Source organism: Leucoraja erinacea, chromosome 18 (assembly GCF_028641065.1).
Source record: "Leucoraja erinacea ecotype New England chromosome 18, Leri_hhj_1, whole genome shotgun sequence".
NCBI classification, from domain to species: Eukaryota; Metazoa; Chordata; class Chondrichthyes; order Rajiformes; family Rajidae; genus Leucoraja; species Leucoraja erinaceus.
In genome coordinates, this window is record NC_073394.1 from 24032738 (window position 1) to 24057637 (window position 24900).

At 42.2% G+C, this 24900-nt stretch overlaps 2 protein-coding genes across 8 annotated transcripts in view; one reads left to right on the plus strand and one right to left on the minus strand.

Moving 5' to 3' along the window:
- The window catches only part of LOC129705806 (L-lactate dehydrogenase A chain), a 25226-nt gene extending 5708 nt beyond the window's left edge, over positions 1-19518 (minus strand). The window contains exons 1-3 of one of the 4 annotated variants that reach the window (XM_055649633.1): positions 19500-19518; positions 1409-1542; positions 692-809 (exon numbers count right to left, since the gene is read on the minus strand). In XM_055649633.1, coding sequence (XP_055505608.1) covers positions 692-809; positions 1409-1537 — 247 coding nt within the window. In that variant the 5' untranslated portion in view covers positions 1538-1542; positions 19500-19518. Of the gene's footprint in view, positions 1-691; positions 810-1408; positions 1546-8550; positions 8704-19337; positions 19357-19499 lie in introns of those variants that run through there. The other 3 variants (XM_055649631.1, XM_055649630.1, XM_055649629.1) reach the window with 3 other exon arrangements.
- A 158-nt stretch (positions 19519-19676) lies between these two features.
- The window catches only part of gtf2h1 (general transcription factor IIH, polypeptide 1), a 34669-nt gene continuing 29445 nt past the window's right edge, over positions 19677-24900 (plus strand). The window contains exons 1-2 of one of the 4 annotated variants that reach the window (XM_055649625.1): positions 19678-19943; positions 23893-23946. The gene's annotated coding sequence lies outside the window, so the exon portion shown is untranslated. Of the gene's footprint in view, positions 19944-23892; positions 23947-24900 lie in introns of all 4 variants that reach the window. The other 3 variants (XM_055649624.1, XM_055649627.1, XM_055649626.1) reach the window with 3 other exon arrangements.

The window sequence follows — 24900 nt, forward strand, 5'->3', positions numbered from 1 at the left end:
TGGATGGAGGGAGTGACTGAGGGTAGGGAAAGGAGAGGGAGAGATTGGGGGAGTGGAGGAAGAGAGGGGAAAGATCCTGGAGAGGTGAGGAGATTGACGGAGAGGAAGAGGTAGGGAGGGAGAGGTGAGGATAGTGGGGGAGGAGGGGAAAATAGAGGGAGAGGAGGGGGAGATAGGTAGTGGGGAACAGAGGGAGAGAAGGGCAGTGGGGAGAGGTCAGGAAGGATAGCGGGGCGATAGGAGGGGGGAGGAGTTATGGAGGGAGGGAATGACGGAGTGGGTAGGGGAAAGGTGAGGAGAAAGAAGAGGGAGGGTGAAGACGAGGAGGAGGGAGTGCTGCAGGATGAGATGAAATGAGCCATGCCTGCGCAGTTGGGGGCTATGGGCGAGTGGTGAAATATATTGTGTTGGGGAACTGGTTGCGTTGGGGGACCAGGCCTCCCGTGTGACGGACCCAACGGGTCCCACTTAGTCTAGTTGTTCATTAAAAATGCCTCTATTGACCAATTAAATTATTCATCTCAGAAACACAGTCAATCAGGGAGATGCTGAGATAATGCTCGCCTTGGTGTCACACCGCTCCCCAGCAGGTCCCACAACCTATCTTCTCCTCACCCCCAACCAAAATACTTGCTGGCATTCATCACGATTCCCACCTCTCCCATTCCCTAGTCCAAAACATTACACTCACCCTTGCCCGACACAATCTTGGCAGTGTGGAGGAAAAGGCTACCATGCTGCAGGTCCATCATCTCCCCCTTCAATTTATCCTCCATTACATCCACTAGAGCCAACTCATCTGCCAGATCCTGAAACAGACAACCACAAATCACACATGTTCAAGTGGGCAAGACACCAAGAGGCTAATGCCATGAAGTCCTGCAGTGTTACGGTTTGATTGTTTTTTTCTTTCAAGTTACATACTTCTGGCTTGGATAACATTTAACTACAAGTTTTATTCTCTGCCCCATCCTCCTTCTACACGGTCCCACAAACTCTCTCTCCCTCCACCAAAACACCTGTTGACACTTTCACAATTCCCCCCACTCCCAACATAAATGAGTGTGGGACGAAGTGGGGGTGGAAAATTATACAGCATTTCTATTGCTGATAGCTCTCGGAAAGGTTTGCTTGGTGGTTGTTCAACTACAGGCAACATCATTCCAGGGTAGCCAGATGAACAATGGCAAGGGATCCTCAGCCTGCTAGAATCAGCATCTTGAGTGGAGGTGTGGATAATAGAGAGATGGTAAATGAACAGAATTCAAATTTGGCAAATATCACAATCACATGCAAGCGACTTCGAGGCATGCCAGATTTTCCATTTTGAAGGGTTCAATAACTATGGCATCTACATCACTCTTGTCCTGGTGGGATTTACAACTCTGTCACCCAAACCTTGTCTTACCTTCATCAAGATGCTGATGGCACATGCCATTCCTACTGCACCCACACCAACAACTGTTATCTTGTTGTGTGAGCTCTTGTCTTGGGATGTCTCCAACTGGCCAATTAGCTTTTCCTTCAGGTTTGCCATGTTTGCTGCTAACAAGAAACAATAGACATCAGTTCACTCATCTTCAACCACTTCCCCAGAAGTCAACTGTAAATTTAATTTTAATTTTAAAGACATTTTCTGTCACCAATTCAAAGTCACTTGGTCTGCTCGAGTCCTTGCTGCTCGAGGCATGATAATAACCAAATTCACTCGTATATAGTCCAATTCCATTGCTGATTTTAAAAACTGCCAAGTTACATTTAACTCAACTTGCCTCTTTATGATGGAATTTCTAATGTGAGAATTTCTACACATAGAGTAAAAAGGATAAGCTCTGCGGATGAGCCGATTAGCAGTCTGGTTACTTTCGCCAATGTACCGAAGGATTATAGTCGAATGCCATAGACAACAGTTTCAGGTTCACTGCAGTTCAAAGTATATTGATAATAAAAGACAGAAAACACTATGAAATAGACAATTTGAGGCAAGAAGCTTGGGTAGCTTCGAACAATGAGAAAATCAAAAGGAACAAAGTCAGCAAAATCAAGTTATGCGACTTGCAGCTCAAATCAGGACAAAAATGTTAGAGCAGGGAAGCAAAAAGAAAATAGCTGAATAAATTTGAACACCGTCCTAATCTCTGATTGCCAAGCTAAAATGACAAGCAGATAACGTAGATTTAGGCATTCGAGAATCAATTCATTTAGGGTAAGGAAGGTTTAAGGAGCATACTATACAAGTTTATCAATTGCTAAAATGAAACTACTGCTCCATTTTCCAGAATCGGGAAACACTTGGTCAAGTTAAAAGTAGAAAATAGATTCGACACAAGCACTTCTGTCTAAACTAGATCTGGGAAGTAGATGGATGGAAACATCTGCATAATGTTATATTAGAGGGGGCGAACAAAATGACAGGTGACATTTATTTTATTTTATTTATTATTTTCTTTTCTATTTATTTATTTATTAGGGGTACAAAAGGTTACAGTAATACACACCACATATATCTTATTACATTTGTTGTACTCCTTCATTTTTTGAGCTTTAAGATTTAAGGTTAAATTTTGATTGTCCAAATTGACCACTGGGACTTTGTGCTGCACACTTCAGTATTTCCAGAGATCACTCCAGTTACTCTTCCCAGTTACTCTGCACATTGTTTCAGAATCAAATATGCACAATAAATAGACTGTGAGATGAAGATTTGCACTTACTTTGCTCTTCAAAACCCTACTATGCCTTTGTAATTGTTTCTCCATAATCTCACATTGCTGGTAAATGTCATTGACAGGTTCTTTATTTTTTTTTAATACAATAATTTAAATTATTTCTGCTAAGGTTAATTTTTTTCTCAATATTGAGTCAGTATTATATTTCAACTAATCTGCTTGATTATATACCTGACCCAAATCAGTAACCCCTACCCAAGCGCAAAATTAGTTTCTGCATCCAGGCTATATATGGCAATAATGTCAGGTTAGCCGAGACGTAGAAATCTTGCCGAGTTACAAGCCAATAACTACTTAGTCGCAATCAATAAAATGACAAACCTTGCATTCTGCACTGATTTATGAGCTCAAGTTTCCACCTTTCTATTCAGGAATGGGTTGGTGGGGGGTGGGGTGGAAGAGGTTTCCGCAAGTAGTAAATCTCTCTCTGCTCCCTAGGTGGAATGCATTGCAAATAACCTTGTCCTGTGACCTTCTTTCCTCCATTTTATGTTGGTATCAGGTTTTCACATTTCACTCATCACATTTCCTCGGTCTACAGAATTTAATTCCCCCCCCCCCACTTTTTTGCCTTTTTTAAATATCCAATTCTTCACAACGCTGGCTGGTTCTGACTACTTGTCCTTCATGTTGGTTTCTCACTTACCAAGGTAGGAGTAACATTGAGTATTACAAGTGCATTTACCCAGCCACACTTGCCTTCCACCAATCTCTTACAGATCATCACCCAGCCAAACAATTATGCAATGTTGTGGACTCTTAAGACTGAACCTGGGCTGCTCAGGACCATCTTTGTCCAAATCTTCCAGGCTATTAACTAGGCTTCCCTCAACCATTCCGACCTCAACTGATTTATCATTGTTCACTAACACATAAAATAATCATATCACCAATATCCACATTCCAGTTGCCTCAACAACATTTGGTTCAATTTGAATGGTCCACTGCTGGATGCTATTTCATCAAGACAAAGAATGGGAACACTTATATGACATTATCCAGCCACTCCGGCTTGTAAGGCATGAAATCTTCAAGTCTGTCGCAGCATTTTCAGATGACCCATTGAGGCACTCGTCACTATCGCTCAAGAAATAAAATAACCACTCATGGCCCATCCTACCTCTTCTGCATTTTGCAGGCTGTGACCAATCACAACTGCATGTTCTAGCTTCCGATTTACTGCAGTACTGGCAATAAGTACAGATGGCCATTTAGGATGGAGACGCAGGAGAAAGCATGGAGAAGCATTTAGTAGTTTCATATTTTAAACATTCTAATCATGGTATTGATAACCTTTTCCTGGGAACCTCTGGTCCATGACCACCTAAGTGCAGAAGACTATTTGAGGTGGCATTTGAGTACAGAAGCTACAGAAATCCTAAGTGGCAAAAGAACACACCTCACAAACCACCCATTCACGCCCTCACTGCCACATTTGTGGATGATTCCACCATTCCCACATTGATCTCATCCACCGCCTCAAAAACAACAATATCAAATCATCTTTAATTCCTAGCAACTAACTATCAAGTTGAGATAAACGGCCAACTGTTGCCAACTAGCATCAGTCCAGTGATCAAGGAAGGAAGAAAAATTACAGGGGAAAGCAGCAAATAAGTCATTACTGCACAAGGATCGCATGGCCATGTAAGAAACTACAGATGGCGGAATCTTGAGCAAAAAGCGAAGTGCTGGAAGAACTCAGCAGGTCAGGCAGCAGCTATGGATGGAAAAGACAGATGATGTTTTGGTTCAGAATGCTTTATCAAACCGATGGAGGAGGGGGTGGGGAGAGAGGGGGGGGGGTGGAGCAAAGCTTGGCAAGAGAGATGTATACAGGCGAGATGGGGATTGGCAATAGAGGGTGGCAAAGGCTAGAGGCGAAATAAGAACAAAAAGGTGTTGGGTAAGGAAGGGTGAAATTTACAGCAGGAGGGAGGGATATGGGTGGAAGGGGACTAATCAGTCTGGAGGGTCCCGAGCCAAAATGTCAGCTGTCAATTCCCTCCCTAGATGCTGCCTGACCCACTGAGTTCTGTTTTGTTGTTTTGCCAAAGATCACGTGGTACTTTGAAGCACTAAAACATAATGGTTAACAGATGAATCAGCAGAGAAGTTATTCATTGTTCTGCTATTAAAAAGCAAGTCATCTTTACAAAGAATATTATCTATCTCAAGTAACCACACCCAATAACGTGCAAACAGCTACACAGTGACACAAGTGAAGATCTTGAAGCAGCCAAAATATTTTATATAAACATTAAATGGCCGAGAAGAGGTAAATTACCTCAATAGTACAAAACTAGCTTTGTACTAAAAGTTATAGTTCAAACACTTAATAAAATTCAACAATGGCTAATCTGCACATTGGAAGAAGTGGATAGAAAATTAACTTGTGCGGATGTTGCTAAATCAACTTCCTCTTGCATTAAACCAGGTCGTGGCCTTACATTGCCAATGCAATATAGAAACATAAATAGGTGCAGTAGTCGACCCATCGGCCCAGCACCGCCATTCAATATGATGATGGCTCATCATCTACAATCAGTACCCCATTCCCACTTTTTCCCCCATATCCCTTGATTACTTTCGTCCCAAATAAATGTAACTCTTATGTACACAAATTCTTAGGTACACAAACTGTTACTTAGGTAACAGTCTTTGTGTACCTTCGATTTTCCAGCATCTGCAGTTCCTTCTTAAATAAATTTAACTCTTTCTTGAATCTATCAACATCCATGAAATTATGCAACCATTAGCTTCCTTGAATAAGAATTGCATAGTAAAGGAATCTATTTTGAATGATGAAACTGGCACAAAATACCAGTCTTTTATCACATAGTATTAATCGTTATTGAGCTAACATGTCGAAGTCAAGACCTGAAATGCATGGGTACACATGTAAGAAATATGTAGAAAAGGAAAGCAACTTGTGGTTAGGGTTTGTGTTTTTAAATTAGCTTTCATTGAATTTCCATACAAAATATACAGTTTTGAAAACCCTAGTTGCCTTTTGCATTTCTTGCATTTGTAAGTCAAGTTCAGTAAGGTTTAATTTGTGTGATTGTGAAATTTCTTATTAGACAAGAGATCCATTCTCCATGGGGAGCTGTAACCAGTGATCCAGTAGTGGAACTGTCTTTTAACTCCATTAAAACGTCCATCTAACCAATTTAAACTATATCTGATGCTATATAAAATGCTTTGCAAGTTATTAAAATTTTAAGTCAAAAAAATGCAAGTTCATAATCAGTGGGATTTACGTGGATCTGAAGATACTAAAAGGTCAGTTATTGAAAGCTTTGGGAAATATTATTTAGTCATTTCAAAATGCCACAAGCTTAATTGTGCAAGTTCCACATTCTCAAAGAAAAGCATCCGTCATGAAACCAGGTTCAGTAATATGAAACCATCCTTTAATCATTTTGAGCAGGGTTACAAGTTTAATCATACTATCGTGCCAGATCATAAAGAACCAATGGGTTTTGCTTGGTAGAGGAAACTATTCCACAAACGGAAAGAATCACCAATTTGCACTCTTACTGCAAACAATTTTTCCGTAAGAACAGATTTAGTATGGTTGACCACATTGGGGAGGTCACCACCTCTTCTACTACACAACACTAGTTCCATTCTTCACTATCCAATCATAGCCAGAGAACCAACAGGCAATGCACTCCATGTTCTCTTATGATTCCATTGAAGCTCCATACCTTATTTGTCTATTCAAGTCAACTGATGCTCACATAAAAGTAGACCATCTGTTTTACTGATGACATTCTGCTCACTGTATTGTTACCTCTCTCAACTCCTCCAAACATCTCAGTTGTCTGGTTGCCTGGATTTTCATTCTGGATCAATCAAATACAGGGGAGGAAATCAATGCCACCATCTTTTCGTGGTGTGATGAAGGATAGTGCTAGTTGCTAAATTCAAGGGAATATTGGTGTATTCTTGATAAAAAATCAACCTCTATTGTGATTCTCATTCCACCAAGAATGTCTACCTCTATATCAGCAGACACTGTGCCTGTTTTGCCTAATTGCCGACTGAAGTGCTCTATGCATGTTGCTATTTATAGATTTTGCGCTCTTGGCTGAGCTCAAGTCTACCTTCCCTAAAATAGAGCTCACCCATGTCCTAACTTGCATTGCCCCATTGACTTATTACCTGTACTTACTGAATGATACTGGCTTCAGGTTAAGCTGTTACATTACTTAACTCTGCACCTTGGTGATTGCCAGTCAACCCCCCCCCCCCCCCCCGACACTCCTTCCCCCAGAAAAATGGCACTACTACTACTGTATGTATATATATATTTTATTGCTCATTATTCTATGTTCGCTCTTTTGGGGAGATGCTAACTGCATTCCGTTGTCTCTGTACAGTACACTGCACAATGACAATATAGATTGAATCTGAAATGAAGGTTGAAAATACGTTCCCTTCAGTTCATCTGCTGCTGCCACTAACCCTGGATCCCAACCCCCACTCCACCTCTTCTCCAGCCCCAGAAACGAAATCTCTGCTTCCTCCATTGGTTCTCTTGAACCCTCACATTAATGACGTCACCATCCCTTTAAAGCTCCAAAATCCCCAAATCTACGTTTCCATCCATCTCAGGATACCAAAGATACTCAGTCATGATATGGTAAATCGCGGTCAGAATTTGTCAGAAAACACTGTTGTTCAGCGCCGTTTAACGATATTGAAGGCACAAAATACATTGTTGCTCACCCCTCCCCCACTTTGAAAGCCCAAACCCATAATTACTCTATTCCTCACATCAGCCCATTGACATAAATGGTTTCTAATGCAAATATATCAAAGGGAAAAAAACATTATATTTTACATGTGAATTTGCCAAAGGAATTTTGGAAGTCATTTTACACATGCCATTCAGGACAAGACATGTCGTCACGTACGTCATATTTATCCCGCTAGATTACAAATCTTCAAGTATTCTCCCACATTTATATAGAAGTGTGCAGGTTCGAATTTCATTTTACACAAAAATCGTATTGATCAGTCTGAAGAGGGGTCTCGACCCGAAACGTCGCCCATTCCTTCTCTCCATAGATGCTGCTTGTGTCTCTACCTTCGTATTAGCCAACTTCACGTGGTTTCAAAAGTGACCAGCATATATGTGATAGCCTTTAATGGTTTTATACAACAATTTTGAAGGAAACATCGAGTTCACCACCAACTGGGTGAATTGTAATTCAATGTTAGACCAATCTTAGCTCAATCCATGAAAGTCACCGCAGAAAATGAACGAGAGCAACGGCAGGGATACTTTTGCAACTAAAGGGCATCGCATGTATTCTGTCAACGGTGTTGGGTCGAAGAAAGCAATTGTTTAAATACTCGAATGGAATGAAGGTTCATATCAGAGCTGACCTGTGACTCCAAGTCACGGCAGAGCCGTGGTGTGGGTGCAGGTTAATTCATTTATAAATCCCACCCCACCCCGGTCGGGAGAGTAGTGCTGCCCCTTAGCACTTGTGTGCTCAGCAAGGCGAAGCCTGCGCCATCGCACCAGGAACTCAGCACCATCCAATACAATTTCAATGGGGCTACGCCAAACACTAAATGAAAGCAAATACTCTTGCACCATGCTGCGACAGTGTACAACGATATTTTAGTAGCGATGCAACTTCATTTCCTAAAAAAACAATTTACGTCAACACAGAGCTTCCATTTATAACATGCAAAATTGCGCAAAGGGTAAACTGCATGCAACCATTTACGTATATTCCGGTGATAACTATTTGTTTAAATACTGTAAACCACTCCAGCCACTCCAGCTGTTGCAACTTACCTTCTTCGCCTGTCCGAGTACTGCAGTCAGACGCACGCTTCCGACACCCCTCTTTTAAGCAGCGCGTCACAATGCATCACGCATCGATCTGCATATTACGTCAGGGAGGTGCATCCTGCCCTGTAACGCTGCAACAGGGAAGACGGTCGTGTCCGGAGTCACGTACTGTGGCGAAGGGGAAGTGGTTGGGTGAGGGGGAAAAAGTGCTTAGTAAAAAAATGGACAATGTAGTATTTGCATACACGTTCAGGGCAAATCGCCATAGAAAGATACTGGGTTAGAGGTGCATCCTTCACGGGGTTTGTCTAATTTTACTAAACTGCCCAGAACATGATACCAAATAAACGGTATTGTATTGTATATTGTATTCTTAATAATGAATGAAAAGTCTGTCTTCGCCATCATTTTAAATGAATGGTCATTTGCACCAAAGATCCTATAGCGGATATTTGATTTGTACGGCCCTCCATCTTTACCCCAAGCAGTTTCCTCTGTGGCACGTAGAATTTCTAATTCAAGTTGTTCTCTGTGCAATGTTTCATTTTCTACGTACCATGACGACGCGTTTTCAAATGGATTGCGCGCATTTACTTGGAATTTATAAAGCCAAAATATAGCGTAATTTGTTCCTAATAAATTACATTTGTGTGGCGCACTAAATCTACTAAACATCTCCTTCAAAAAAAGTATCAAACACGATTTCACATTGAAGAGATTAAAATAGGACAGCTTCCGAGTAAAAAATGTATAATGATATTGAGGTCGCGAAACCACTAAACACTGAAGAAAGATAATAATTGAAATTTGTGTGGGATGGAGAGGTTTATTAAACTTAAAACGACGGAACGAATAACGTATGTTTGTCTCGGCAGTGATGCCTGGGGATTACGAGGTCAAATTACAAAGTAGAAAAAAAAACTGCAGATGCTGGTTGTAAATGTGATTTGGTTTAGATAAGGGAGGGCAGGGCGGTCATGACGAGAAGTGATTTCAGTAAGAATGGCGTAATTATAATGGAAACTCGCTTTCCTTCTGGGTTATTTAAGTCAAGTTTTGTTGGCACGTCGATATTCCGGTGTGTAAAATACTCTGAAAATAATTCATATTGAGGTGATTTAAAAAAATAATCACGAAGAGGAAATGTTTCAGCAAATGTTTATAGGTTTATCTAAATGATGTGGTTTTTATTTTAAACAAGGGGGTTTGGTCTCAATTATTCTGGCTGCCAATTTACCAAATCATTTTGTCTTTAATTCTATTAATCAATGTAATAAGCGAGTTTGGTATTCTGACTGTGCATGCCCAAATCATAGGTCACTCACTATAAACATTCTCGGCGATGCTGTGTTGTGTGCTGGCTTGCGTTTCGTCCCTGGTCCGGGCACTATTGAGTTGCTGCTACCGAACTAGCTTATTTGCAATCCTCCATCAAACCTACCAGGAGGAGAAAAACACTGCGAGAGCCTACAGTAAAAGCCTTCACTACGGCATTACACCATTACCTTCCTTCTCTCTTTCAGACTTCAATTACTACACCTTTAAAATTCTGGTTCCTCGTCAATTCTGCCCCTGCTAATTTGACATTAAATTTGGAAAGATATTTATTGGGACTATAGTCGTTCTGGTAATATTCACTCTTTTGTTGTCACCTCCATACTTTTATAACTGCCTGTAATGGAAACATAGAAATTGAGTTTTGATATTTTGTGAAATTTCCGAGACTACTAATTCTCAACTGCAGTACATCACCTAATTCCACCTTTGCTACAATTCAGCTGCTAAAACCTATTTATTGCACTAAGATTAGACTGGCCTTCCAAAGTATTGAATGGCCCCCTATTTAGCAGGCTATTCAATACACTGCTGCCCTTATTCTAGTTTATAACAACCAGGTTGGTTCAGCATTAAACAATGTATTGATTTTAAGTTCTTGTGTTTTGTTTTCAAAATATTTCATAACCTCTCATGTGTGATCTCCTCTGGGCCTATATTTGAGACAGCATCCCTAGATTAAATTGCTCTAACATGGTGACTGAGCCTTTAGCTAACAAAGCCCAATCTATCAAAATACCCACCTCAATCCTTCGTAGGTAGACAAAAATGCTGGAGAAACTCAGCGGGTGAGGCAGCATCAAGAAGAGGGAAGAAGAAAAGAAGAGGCGGAGACAGTGGGCTGTGAGGGAGCTGGGAAGGGGAGGGGAAAGAGGAAGAAAGCAGGGACTACCTGAAATTGAAGAAGTCAATGTTCATACCGCTGGGGTGTAAACTACCTAAGCGAAATGAGGTGCTGTTCCTCCAATTTACGATGGGCCTCACTCTGGCCATGGAGGAGGCACAGGACAGAAAGGTCGGATTCAGAATGGGAGGGGGAGTTGAAGTGCTGAGCCACCAGGAGACCAGGTTGGTTATTGCGGACCGAGCGGAGGTGTTGGGCAAAGCGATCGCCAAGCCTACGCTTGGGTCTCACCGATGTAGAGCAGCTGACACGAAGAACAGCGGATGCAATAGATGAGGTTGGAGAAGGTGCAGGTGAATCTCTGCCGCACCTGGAAAGACTGCTTAGGTCCTTGGATGGAGTCACGGGAGGAGGTAAAGCGACAAGTGTAGCATTTCCTGCGGTTACAAGGCAAAATACCAGGAGCGGGGGTGGGAAGGAACAAATTGACCAGGGAGTTATGGAGGGAGCGGTCTCTGTGGAGGGGAGATGGGAAGATGTAGCCAGTGGTGAGATCCAATTGGAGGTGAGGAAAATGTCGGAGGATTATCTGTTGTATTGTGACGGCTGATAGGGTGGAAGGTGAGGACAAGGGGAACTCTGCCCTTGTTACGAGTGAGGGGATGGGAAGTGAGAGCAGAGTTAATGGGTATAGAAGAGACCCGGGTGAGAGCATAATCTATAGTAGAAGAGGGGAACCCCCTCCCCCCGTTCCCTAAAGAATGAGAACATCTCCGATGCCCTGGTTTGGAACACCTCATCCTGGGTGCAGATGTGGCGTAGACGGAGGAATTGGGAGTAGGGGATGGAGTCCTTACAGGAAGCAGGGTGGGATGTAGTTTAGTCCAGATAGCCATGGGAGTCAGTGGGTTTATAGTAGATGTCGGTCAGTAGTCTGTCAACTGCGATGGAGATAGTGAAGTCTAGAAACGGAAGGGAGATGTCGGAAATGGTCCAGGGGTATTTGAGTGCCGGTTGGAAATTAGTGGTGAAATGGATGAAGTCAGTGAGTTCTGCATGGGTGCAGGTAGTACCAATGCAGTCTTCGATGTAGCGGACGTAGAATTCGGGGATAGGGCCACGGTACACTTCGAACAAGTGTTCGACGTACCCTATAAAGAGGCAAGCATAGCTTGGGCCCATGCGCGTGCCCGTAGCTATGCCTTGGATTTGGAGGAAATGAGAGGAGTCAATCTAAAAGTTGTTAAGGGTAAGGACCAGCTCCACTAGGTGGAGGAGAGTATCGGTAGACGGGGGTTGGCTGGTTCAACGGTCGAGGAAGAAACGGAGGGCTTTAAGACACTCCTAGTTGGGGATGGAGGTGTAGGGTGACTGGACCCATGGTGAAGATGAGGGAATGGGGGCCTGGAAAACGCAAGTCATGGTGGAGACGACGAGTGTGTGAGGTGTCATGAACATAGGTAGGGAGGGATTTAACCAGGGGGGATAGGATGGAGTCAAGTTATGTGGAAATAAGTTCGGTGGGACACGAACAAGTAGATATAATGGGTCTGCCAGGACAGTCAGTTTGTGGATTTTCAATCCTTCCATCTCTTTGGGTCTTGCTCCTAGATTAAGATTTTTTTTGCTGCATTTAAGTAGTATTTTTAGGTCACAGGTGTCTAAACGTAGAGATAGGAGTCTGCTCCCTGGGTAATTATGGTACAAAGTTCTGGTTTCACAAACTGATGCATTAATCAAAATTGAGCAACAATAAATTGCATTTACATGGCCTATTCAAAAAAAGCACTTCTGAGATCAACGTAAGGGCATCATAGAACAAATGTTTGACACAAAAAGCTGGAGTAACTTAGCGGGTGAGACAGTATCTCCTGTCTATCTTTGGTTTAAACCAGCATCTGTAGTTCCTCTTACACATTGAATAAATGTTAATGCCCAAAAGGAGATATGGGTTGTTAGTAAGTTTGCAGACAACACCACAATTAGTGGAACTGTGAGAAAGGCTGTTTTAGGCTGTTTTATTGTCATGTGTCCCAGATAGGACAATGAAATTCTTACTTGCTGCAGCACAACAGAATATGTAAACGTAATACAGAACAGGAGATAAAAGTTCAGTGTGTCTATATACCATAAACCATATATATATATATATATACACAATAAATAAACATATAAAGTGCAATAGTAATAATAGATTGTTATTGTTCAGAGCTTGTTTGATGTTGTGTTTAATAACCTGATGGCTGTGGGGAAGAAGTTGTTCCTGAACCTGGATTTTCCTGATTTCAAGCTCCTGTACCTTCTTCCCAATGGCAAAGGAGAGATGAGTGTGTGGCCAGGTTGGTGTGGGTCTTTGATGATGTTGGCAGCCTTTTTGAGGCAGCGACTGCGATAGATCCCTTCGATGGTGGGGAGGTCAGAGCCGATGATGGACTGGGCAGTGGTCACAACTTACTGCATTTCTTTCCGCTCCTGGGCGCTCAAGTTGCTGAACCAAGCCACGATGCAGCCTTTCATTATGCTCTCTACTGTGCACCTGTAGAAGTTCGAGAGAGTCCTCCTGATGTGCCTTCTTTATAATTGCACCAGTGTGCTGGGACCAGGAAAGATCTTCGGAAATATGCACGTTCAGGAATTTGATGTTTTTGACCCTTTCCACCATTGATATAAATGGGATTGTGGGTCCCTATCTTACCCCTTCCAAAGTCCACAATCAGTTCCTTGGTTTTGCTGGTGTTGAGAGCCAGGGTATTGTGCTGGCACCATTTGGTCAATCGGTCGATCTCACTTCTATACTCTGACATCAGTGATTCATCCCACAACAGTGGTGTCGTCGGCGAACTTGATGATGGAGTTCGTTCTATGTCCGGCTACACAGTCATGAGTATAGAGTGAGTACAGCAGGGGGCTGAGCTCGCAGCCTTGAGGTGCTCCTGTGCTGATTGTTATCGAGGATGACACATTTCCACCAATATGGACAGACTGTGGTCTGTGGATGAGGAAGTCGAGGATCCAATTGCAAAGGGATGCGCAGAGACCCAGATCCGTGAGCTTGGTAACCAGCTTGGAGGGGATGATGGTATTAAACGCCGAGCTGTAGTCTATGAACAACAGCCTGATATATGAGTTTTTGTTGTCCAAGTGGTCCAGAGTGGAGTGGAGTGCCAGTGAGATTGCCTGTTGTGGCGGTAAGCGAACTGCAATGGGTCGAGGTTCTTGTCGAGGTAGGAGTTGATATGTGCCATAATCAACCTCTCAAAGCACTTCATCACCACAGACGTTAGTGCCACTGGTCAATAGTCATTGAGGCACGTCACCTTGCTCTGTTTGGGCACCAGTATTATTGATGCCCTTTTAAAGCAGGTGGGAACCACAGACCTCAGAAGTGAGAGGTTGAAAATGTCTGTAAAAACTCTAGCCAGTGGGGCTGCACAAGTTTTGAGAACACGACCGGGTATACCATCAGGTCCAGGCACTTTCCGAGGGTTCACCCCTGTGAAGGATCTTCTGACGTCGGCCTCTGTGACTGTAACTGAAATACCATCACAGCAAATGGAGGCTCGGGAAGGCACGTCAGTGTTCTCTCTATAAAAGCGTGCGTAGAACGCGTTGAGCTGATTTTGCCTTGTAGGAGGTGATGGCATTCAAGCCCCGCCACAATTGCCGAATATATCCGTCTCATCCTCCAGCTTGGAGCAGAAGTCCCTTTTGGCCTTTTTGATGGCCTTACCAAGGTCATATCTGGACTTCTTGTAGACCTCTGCATCTCCAGACCTGAATTCCCAGGATCTGTTCTTCAGAAGAATGCGGATCTCATGGTTCATCAGTGTGCTGGGACCAGGTTAGGAAACACTCTGAAAGTTATTGTTGGGACGCAGTCCTCCACATATTTCCTAATGAAGTCTGTAACTACTGTGGCGTATTCATTCAGGTCCATTGCCGAGTCCTTGAACATTGCCCAGTCTACAGATTCCAAGTAGTCCTGGAGAGTTGTTCCTCTGCCTCCACCGACCAGCTCTGTGCAGACCTCACCTCCGAGGGTGCTCTCTTCAATTACTGCCTGTAGACAGGAAGAACCAACACTGCAGTATGATCGGATTTACCAAAGTGAGGGCGAGGGATAGGGCGATAGGCATCCTTGATGGTCATGTAGCAGTGGTCGAGGGTGTTTGAAGTGGTAGATGAAGTATAATGCGAGCAAGTGTGAAGTGTTGCATTTGAAGCATTGCTTGCAGTTCTCGTCATCCCATTACAGAAAGGATATAGAGGCTTTGGACCAGAATGAAAATATCAAAGACTGGAGGGCATATCTTAAAGGTGAGATGAAAGGTTTAAATGAGATTTGCGGGACAAGTTTATAAATACAAAGAGTGTTAGATGCCTGGAACCCTTTACCACTATGGTATCGGCTTTGAAAGCAAACACAATTGTGGTGTTTACGATGTTTTTAGATTGCACACGCAGGGAATGGAAGTTTATATGCACTCAGAGGAGGTTAATTTATCTTGACATCATGTTCGGCACTGACATTGTGGGCTGAAGAGCCTGATCCTATGCTGTAGATAGACACAAAAAGCTGGCTGTCCTTTATTCTATTAGAGCAGAGGACTAAAAGCTTTGTAAAAACAAAATTATTTGGATGTAGTTCTGAAAACTAAATTTCAATTGTGTAACCTATTCAAAATCTATAGCAATTGCATTGTGAGTGCATCAAACGTAATATTCAAAGTTTGCTGATTGCACTTAACAAAAGTAGGAACACGAGAAGTGATAAGGGTACACAAGAGACTTTCAAACAATAACAGACATACCAAGTAAGTGTGCAACAACACAGTAGATGGGGAACAATGTGAAAATGAGTTTTTTAGTTTAAAAAAAACTAGAAATGCTATTTTTTATAATGTGAAATGTTGACTTCACCAAAATTATATACGGTAGTTTATTACGTCAACACTTAAAATGTTGTTTCCAATATTGGTCCTCAAAATATACTTTCTATAGAGGGAGTGCAATGACGATTATTAGACTGTAGATACAAGGACCTACAGATGACACAAATTGCTGGAGTAACTCAGTGGGGCAGGCAGCACCTCTGGAGAACATAGTGACGTTCCGGGTCAGGTCCCTTCTCCAGACTGCAGGAGTGGCAGAGTCACATATAGTGAGGTAAGACTCAACATCTCTTCATAGTTCAGAATTATAGGAAATGTCCTAATTGAAATACACACAATTCTTGTAGGACTTGACAGGATAATAGGGAATTGGCGGGAATAGGATTCTTCTGGTGAAGAGATCCAGAACAAAAAGTCTCATTCAAAAAATAGCATAGGCCATATAGAATGAAAATAAGGAGATAATTCTTCAATCGGAGGCTCTGATTTTTCATACTTTTCTACCTCCGAAGGATATAGAGGCTTGGAGACTGAATTACTTCAGGACATATTTCTGGATAGGTGGAAAACAAAAATCGAGGCACTTTGGAATAAAACAGCAAAGTAATATTTGAACCTCATCACTTATGATATTATTGAATAGCAGACCAGGCTGGAGGGAATGAATTGCCTATTTGAGTAGTAGTGTTTTATTGTCATATGACCTGAAAAGAAACAATAAAATTCTAACTCGCATTCCTTCTATTTTTATCTAAAACCATGATCATTTTAAAATAGTATCCATGGAATGGAATGCATTCAAGACCCATGCCTGGTTGCAATGCACCCACTGAACTTGATGCATTATCTCCTTTACAGGTCTCTCAACCATCATATCAGTTAAACCAGTTTTTTTTTTGCAAACAAAAATTTTCCTTGTAAATGATCACATATCCTTTTGTCTTTTGTTTTCTAATTGGTAAATGACGGCAGCACAATGTTAAGAATTAAAATCTCTGAGACTGTCACAAAATTGTGCTGTTTGTGTGGAGTGACCGCGTGGTTTTCCTCCAGGAACTCTGGTTACCTCCCACATCCCAAAGACATGTGTTTCTACGTATATTGACCTCTGTAAAAATTATTCCTAGTGTGTAGGGAGTAGATGATACAATGGAATAACATAATAAGTGTGAATGGGCGATCGATGATCAGTGTGGGGAGACAAAAATGCTGGAGAAACCATGTTGGGTGAAGCGATCGGCAAGCCTGCGCTTGTTCTCACCGATGTAGAGCAGTAGATGAGGTTGGAGGAGGTGCAGGTGAACCTCTGCCTCACCTGGAAAGACTGCTTGGGTCCTTGGATGAAGTCGAGGGGGGAGGTAAAGCGACAAGTGTAGTAGTTCCTGCGGTTGCAAGTGAAAGTACCAGGGGAGAGGGTGGTTTGAGTGGGAAGGGACAAATTGACCAGGGAGTTACCGAGGGAGCGGAACTGCGGAAAGCCGAAAAGGGAGGAGATGGGAAAATGTGGCCAGTGGTGGGATCCCGTTGGAGGTGGCGAAAATGTCGGAGGATTATCGCAGACCTCACTATCTCCATCGCAGGTAACAGACTACTGATCGACATCTACTAGAAACCCACTGACTCCCATGGCTATCTGGACTACACTTCTTCCCACCCTGCTTCCTGTAAGGACTCTATCCCCTACTCCCAATTCCTCCGTCTACACCGCATCTGCACCCAGGAAGAGGTGTTCCAAACCCGGGAATCGGAGATGTCCTCATTCTTTAGTGAACGGGGATTCCCCTGTTCGACTCTAGATGAGGCTCTCACCAGGGTCTCCTCTATATCCCGTAACTCCGCTCTCACTCCCCATCCCCCCCTACTCGTACCAAGGACAGAGGCCCCTCCTCTTGTCCTCACCTTCCACCCCATCAGCTGTTACATACAGCAGATAATCCTCTGACATTTTCCACCCCCACATCAGTCTGAAGAAGGGTCTCGACCCAAAACATCGCCTATTCCTTCGCTCCATAGATGCTGCCTCACCCGCTGAGTTTTTCCAGCATTTTTGTCTATCTTTGATTTTTCCAGCATCTGCAGTTCTTTCTTAACGATGATTAGTGTGGACTCGGTGGGCCAAAGTGCCTGTTCCATGCTATATCTCTAAACTCTATAGCTATCCTCTTCACTGGTACTTCAATTGTCACAGCATTGAAGTGCAAATAATTTTCCTTTCTTTTCCTGGACTTAAAAACTGACCTCCATGGAGCACCATTCAAAAGCACAACTAGGTTTCAAAAACATTCATCCACCACCTGAAGGGGGAGAAATATTTATCTGGAGGCTTTGATGAGCTTCTGTCCTTTTCAATCTATGCCAAAACCCTCTCTGTGGTGATATGTTAATTGGTAATCAAATTATGCACAACAAAGTTCCATAAAAGACAAAGTGATACTGAGAATAAAGCCTTTTAGTGATCAATAAGAGGTCGGTGTTGGCTTGGGTACTGGGGGAGAACTCTCCCTCTCCTTAAAATAGAGCTGTGTGATATGTGTCTACATAAGAGATGGGATGTCTGACTCAAATGCCAACACTTCTAAACACGTAATGCTCCTTGAGTACTTCAGTGGAGAGTCGGCCTAGATTTTATATTTTTTATTTAAACATTTATACCATGGTGTCCCAACTTTTTAATAAGCTCCCTGTGGGACTGGCACAAATCTGCATTAAAATGTATTGTAGTTTCTTGATTAGCTCTCTGTTAACTTTTATCAAATAATTCAATGGAATTAGTCAGATTAATGTTTTTTGATTAATCCATGATTTCCAATTGATCTTTTTTTGCTCTGATACAAGTTTTGAGTAACTTCACTGCAACTTGTCTGTAGTTATCAGAATTAGTAATTTTCTCTTAAATAAAATCTCCATTGGTGATTCATCGTGGATCAAATGCTTCTTTTACTTGTAACTGGGATGAATTTCATCTGGATCAGCTGATTTACCTACTTTCAGTATGCTATTTCTTACATTCATTTTTTTTACTACACGTATATTGGGACACTTCAAACCAAACAATTATATTAATTCTAATAACTATTATTATGGAACATTCTGCTTCCAGGAAATAATTTAATATTCCACACCCTCAAAATTATATCATAAATTATATGGGGGAAGGAAATAGAGAAGAGGGTTCACGTTCAATAATCTTTGACCACCCACAGAACAACTTGACAAGGCTCTGACAATAAAGCGGGTCTTTGATCTAATGGAAGCTAGATGTAAAATTAATGATAAGCCTACTTATACCTCATCTGGACAATTGCCCATTTTTGAGTCATCTGCTCATTTTTAGAGAGGAATGCATGATAAAGAAGCCGAGAAAAAAATATGAATGTAGGGATACTTCCGTTATGCTATGACTGATCAAGGTAGGATTGATCTCAGATCAAAGGACATTAAGGAGAAATTTAATGGCTTGGAAATCTTTAAGTGAATTTGAAAGATAAGGACAGAAAGCAGAGGGCACGTTTAAGGTGAATTACATTATATAAAGTCCCCCACTTCCTCCGTAGCTAATTGTAATTATTTGAAGCAGCGGTGAAATTAGTTCAGTGTAACTTTTCGTAAAAAATATAAGCATGAAAGTGAAAATTGTATTACTATTGTGGAAAAGGGAGGCGAAATTGTTGAATATTTTATATTGTGCAATGAAATTTTAGCTAAAAGGCAAACCGCACCTAAAATCTGGTAGAAATGTATCCTTGACCCGAGACATCGGCTGCTTCCCTCTCCACTGGTGCTGTTTGACCAACAATTCCTCTCACTGTCGGATCTCAGCCTCTGAAATGTTTCTTGCCCTCGACTTGTTATTTGCTTTCGGATTGCTCATTTTTCCTCACCTAATTCCACATGGAAGCGTCTATTGTTTATAAACGATATTTTTAAACAGGAGCGGAAGGCAAACTGTCAACGCCGTACTGCGGCACCGTCAGCTACTTAATTTAGCCCCGGGCCTGAGGTTGGTTCCCGGAAGTGAAGGCCGCGCTCCGCTCCTGAGCCGGGGTCCTGTCGCGCATGCTTCACCGCCGGTCACGTGTCCCGAGGCGGCGGTAGCCGCCGCTAGGAACCTTTGTGCGCGGCCCAATTGTGTGGGTGCATAGTTCCGGGGGGTGGGGGTCCGGAGAGACGCAAAGGTGATGTTGATGGTGGGTGTCAGATAAGTTGTAGTCGAGTTTGGAACCAGAGCCTGAAAGGAACAAGCGTTAGGAGGTAAGCAAGGACGAGACCTGGGGCAAGCTGGGCAGGATTGATCTTGTGCAGAGTGGGCTTGCAGCAATGTGCCGGTGAGTGCTCGCTGTACACCACACACACCAGTTTGTCAGGGTAGAAGATGCACCCACTGCGTGTACGTGGGACACATTATATATATATATATATATACATATGCGTGTGCAATAACCGTGCCAATATATCCAAGATGGTGTCTACATCTAATAGTGTCGACACCCGGATCGTGTGCAGTAAAATATATAAGCATAAATTGTTGGAAGCACCAGGCAGCATGTATGAAAGAGAAACTGAGTTAACGTCTCGGGGCAAAGACCATTCGTTTGAACTATTCTTCGATTTGAAACATTACCTTTTCCCTTTCCAGCGATACTGCCTGAATTAACGAGTGCTCCCAACATTTTCTGTTATTATATCATCTGCTTTCGATTTCACTGTTTGTCTAATATAGATCCCAAACATTGCGTGCATATAAAATAATGCCTGTACTCTTGGGATAGAATGTAACTAGTAATGTCACATAGCAGGCTGTCGATCTAACACTTTGCGGGATGTTTTCAGAATATAAACATCAAGCATTTGTTGGCTTGTTGACCGTGAAAATCTATAGGTGTGCCAATATTCAAACGGCAGGAACACTGCACATCACTGAAATGCCAATGACAACAGTGCAGAATTAACAAAAAAACACGATATTACAAATGCTGGAAATCTGAAATAGAAAATGCAGTTGGCAGAAGAAAAAGCAGCTAGTATCAGTGGAAAGGTAAAAGAAGATAAAGCTATTTTTAAGGTGCAGTAAGTAAGGCAAGGAGATCATGGAATCCTGTGATAGGAAATAAAAGCAGAAGTAAATGACAAAAGGGATATGACAATACAAAGTGAAATGGGGATTAATCAGTAAATTTGATTTGGAAATTATTGTAAAAGGGAGAAGTAGAATAATTGTATGACAATACAAAGAGGAAAAGAGCAATGTTGATTATTTGAAATTATTAAAAGATGTTGATTCCAGAGGTAATGATGTGCACAGTGGTTAGATGCGCTTTGCTTCATAAGTTTCATTAGAACATGATGAGTACAAGGCGAGAGTGGGAAAAGGAGTGAGAGGGAAGATTCAAGCAACATGCAGCTGAAACCTTGGTCATATTTGTGAATTGGCAGTGGTGGTTCCTAGACCGATCCATGTTTTCATTTATGCTTGCTATCTGAACAGAAATTGAAATATTAATTGGAGGAGCTTGGTGACTGAATCTTTTGAAGTTAATTAAATGTTTAGAGCTATCAGCGTAGGGAAGGGAGAAGACATAGCACAAGTTGAAGCTTTTCTTGCAGTTGTACGTTGTGAACATGGAAGAGTGAAATGGAGAGTACGAGAGGTTGGGGGAAGGGAAGTAGGTAATACTTCAGAACCTGAAAGGAGAGAAAAAGGAAAGATTGCCTTTTTGGAATAATCTACTATTCTTGTCCACTCTGTCCTTTGATACCAGACCCAGCAATGTGGTTGATTCATAAATGCTTCTTCAGCCAATAAGACGGACAATAAATGTCAGCAGTACCTGTGATGTTCTTTGTAAGTAACAAATGAAGAAAACGCTCTGGTGGCATGATTTTGAAGGTGTCAATTGAATGCTGCTGTGGTAGCAGGTGGCCACAATCCTTGTTTTGGGTTGGAGTGGAAAAAGGGAGACCAAGATTGCAGGAAATAGGATGTAGAAACAACTAACTGCCAAATATGGACACAAAATGTTGGAGTAACTCAGCGGGACAAGCAGCATCATTGAAGAGAAGGAATGAGTGACGATTCGGGTCGAGACCCTTCAGACTGCTGGTTTACACAAAAAGACACTGGAGTAATTCAGTGGGTCAGGCAGCATCTCTGGAGAATGTGGATAGATGACGTTTCGGGTCGGGATTCTTCTTTAGACAGACAAAGTTTGAAGAAGGGTCCCGACCTGAAACATCAGCTATCCGTGCAGGAGACAGGGCAGCTGTGGTTGAGGTCCCTGACAACTGTGGTGATGAAGCTGCAGCTAAAGAAAACAGACCATGAATTGGAATTACTTTTGTGTAAAAAAAAAAAAGTATAGAAAGTATTTAGCCTAGATGAATCTCAGCCTGGTATGGCATTGTTCTGCTCTTGACCACTTGAACCAGCATGAGTGCAACTGTAACTAAGAGAATGGATTGGAGTCTGTAAAGTAACCAGGATGAGTCGATGGCGCTTTTCTACTGAATGGCTTTTGGCAAACCGACTGTTGACAGTATGAAAATGATATCCAGTGCATTAGCAAGAACGCTCAAAGTAACATCATCATACGAAATGGAGGCACTAATAGGCAATTTGGCCTGTCATTTCTGCTCCATTATTTAATAAAGTGACACTGACAGTTTCCATACAACCAGTTCTTACACTAACTTTGCCTTAACCTTATTTCTCTTGATACACTTAATCTTTCAATCTCTCCCTTCACTGCCTATTTCAGTAGTAAATTCTAAAGATTCATTGACCTTATGAAGATTCTCCGTGTCTTTCCTGAGAGGGCAGTCCCTTGTAAAGTTCAAGCCCCTGATTCTGGACACTTAAGTTAGAGAAATCATTGTCTCTGAATTCACCTTGTCCCTACACCTCCTCTCTCATTTCTGTTTGGGGACCAATAGCAGTTACAGGTGAGACAGAAGTTCACTTGCATCTATTGTGTTTTATGCGCCCAATGCGGCCTCCTCTTCATCAATAACCATATAACATATAACAATCACAGCACGGAAACAGGCCATCTTGGCCCTACAAGTCCATGCATCAACAAAACCAAGTGTAGATTAGGTGACTGTTTTGATGAACACTTGTACTCTGACCTCCAGGCCTGTTGGAGGTCCCTGTTGCTAACCATTTTAACTTTTCTCATTCGCATTCTTACCTTTGTCTTTGACCATCTCCACCCCCAATGAAGGCCACATACAGACCTGAAGAACAGCTCATTTTATTCCACCTGGGTAGTCTACAACCCAATGGCATGAACATTGAATTTATCAATTTTAACCCCGCTTGCATTCTCCCATCTCATATCTCTCCTCACCCTGGTGTCTCTACCTTTCTCCGATACACCCTGTTCTTTTCCCTTCCTTTTGCTCATCTCCCATCCCTCCTTATTTGGAGTCTCCCATTTACCTCTTATCCCCCTCTTTTCATCTCACCCTTGTTCCCTTCCACCAAATCCCTCCCGCCTGCTTTACATTCCTCTTCCTTATCTGACACCTTTTTGTCCTCATTTCAACTATAGTCGCTACCCTGTGCCCCACCTGGACTCTCACCCATTTCTGGATGCTGGAATCTTGCGTAAAACAAAATGCTGGAATAGCTGGGATTGGCAACATTTCAGGTCAGGACCAAAATCTGAAGAAGAGTCTCTGCCCATAAGGACATCTATTCATGTCCTCCAGACCTCCTGCCTAACCCGCTGGGTTACTCCAGCATATTGTGTTTTGTTTTGAAGATTGCTCCCTGTTGATCTATTTATTTCCTTGCTCATTTCTCAGCGGGTGAAGCATGTGAAAAGGCTCTCATAGAAATAATTGTTGTAATAACATTGTTGGTAATCTGACACAATGAAGTTGTTATATAGCCGGGATGAAATTTGTGAACCTGGAGTTGTGGACTATTGGATTGAAGAACTAGAGATAGCTACACATCTATCATAGATGGCAAAGCTAAAACATAGATCTTTAATTATACAGAAAATGTTCCAACCTGTTTCAAGGAGCATTATCACACACTATTCCATATAAGGGATATTATGCCATTAGCTAAAACCTATCATCTAATATTCATGGCCATGCCTCTTTACTTGCTGAGGGTGGGATTGTTCTCTTCATCCTGGCCCAGGGTGCGGATTATCGTTGGATTTCATTGAAAATATTTTTGTACGTGACTTAATCTGAGTTGAGCATGGAGTAGAGTGTTTAAAACCTTTTCCACTTAACAAGAATGTTTTTCCCTCCTCCCAGTTCCCACCTTTGTGTCTATCATCATTGCTCATGCTGAAAGTTAAAGGTTGGTTGGTAAGTACATTATTTGCATAATTCATTGTTAACTGTTTAATTTATAGGTACAGCATGGAAATAAGCCCTTCGCCCCACTTCGTCCACGCAGACCATTGATCACCCGTTCACACTAGTTCAATGTCATCCTACTTTCCCACTCCATACACACTAGGGGGCAATTAACAGAGGCCAATTAACCTACAAACCCGCACATCTTTGGTATGTGAGATGAAACTAGAGCACCCGGAGGAAACGCACGTAGTCACAGGGAGACCCTGCAAACTCTGCACAGACAGCAACTAAGGGCAGGATTGAATTTGGCGCTGTGAGGCAGCAGCTCTACCAGCTGCGCCACTGTTTTGTATATCAATATCCAGATATAGAACCTGGGTGACAATCTTATGTTTACTATGATCTTTTAGTGTCAGTGTTGGGAGTGTACTGGGGCCAATTGTATTATCTCCTTTGCTGCACCTCGCTTTGCTAATTCAATATGCTTCACTGGCTGTGCTCTCTCTACTGTGAGTACACCTGTGCCTTCGGAGTCAGAAGCGGGAAATCAGCAAAGTCACAGAGAGAAAGTATGTTTAAACAGGATGTGGTGTTTAGATAATTTCAACCCTTGGTTGCATAAACCAGTAGCTGGAAATAATGAGGAGCAAAGAAGTTTTGCTGTTTTGAAATCTCGAGAATAATCAATGAAGGAGAGCATGCAGTTTGTCTTAGTCTTGATGCAGCAACGTGGAAGAATATGTTTGCATCTATGATGATTGACAAGCAAACTTGAATAATGTCCACAGTAGAGGAAAGTTAGTTAGAGTGAATACATTGCATGCTATATGAAAGAGGATCACTGATCTTAGGAAAATCTATTTTTTACTTAAGAGCTGTCAATCTGTTGCTTCAGCATTTATACTAATTCAACAGTTTTAATTTGGGCTCATTCACAATTTAAAAGTGCACCACATTTCC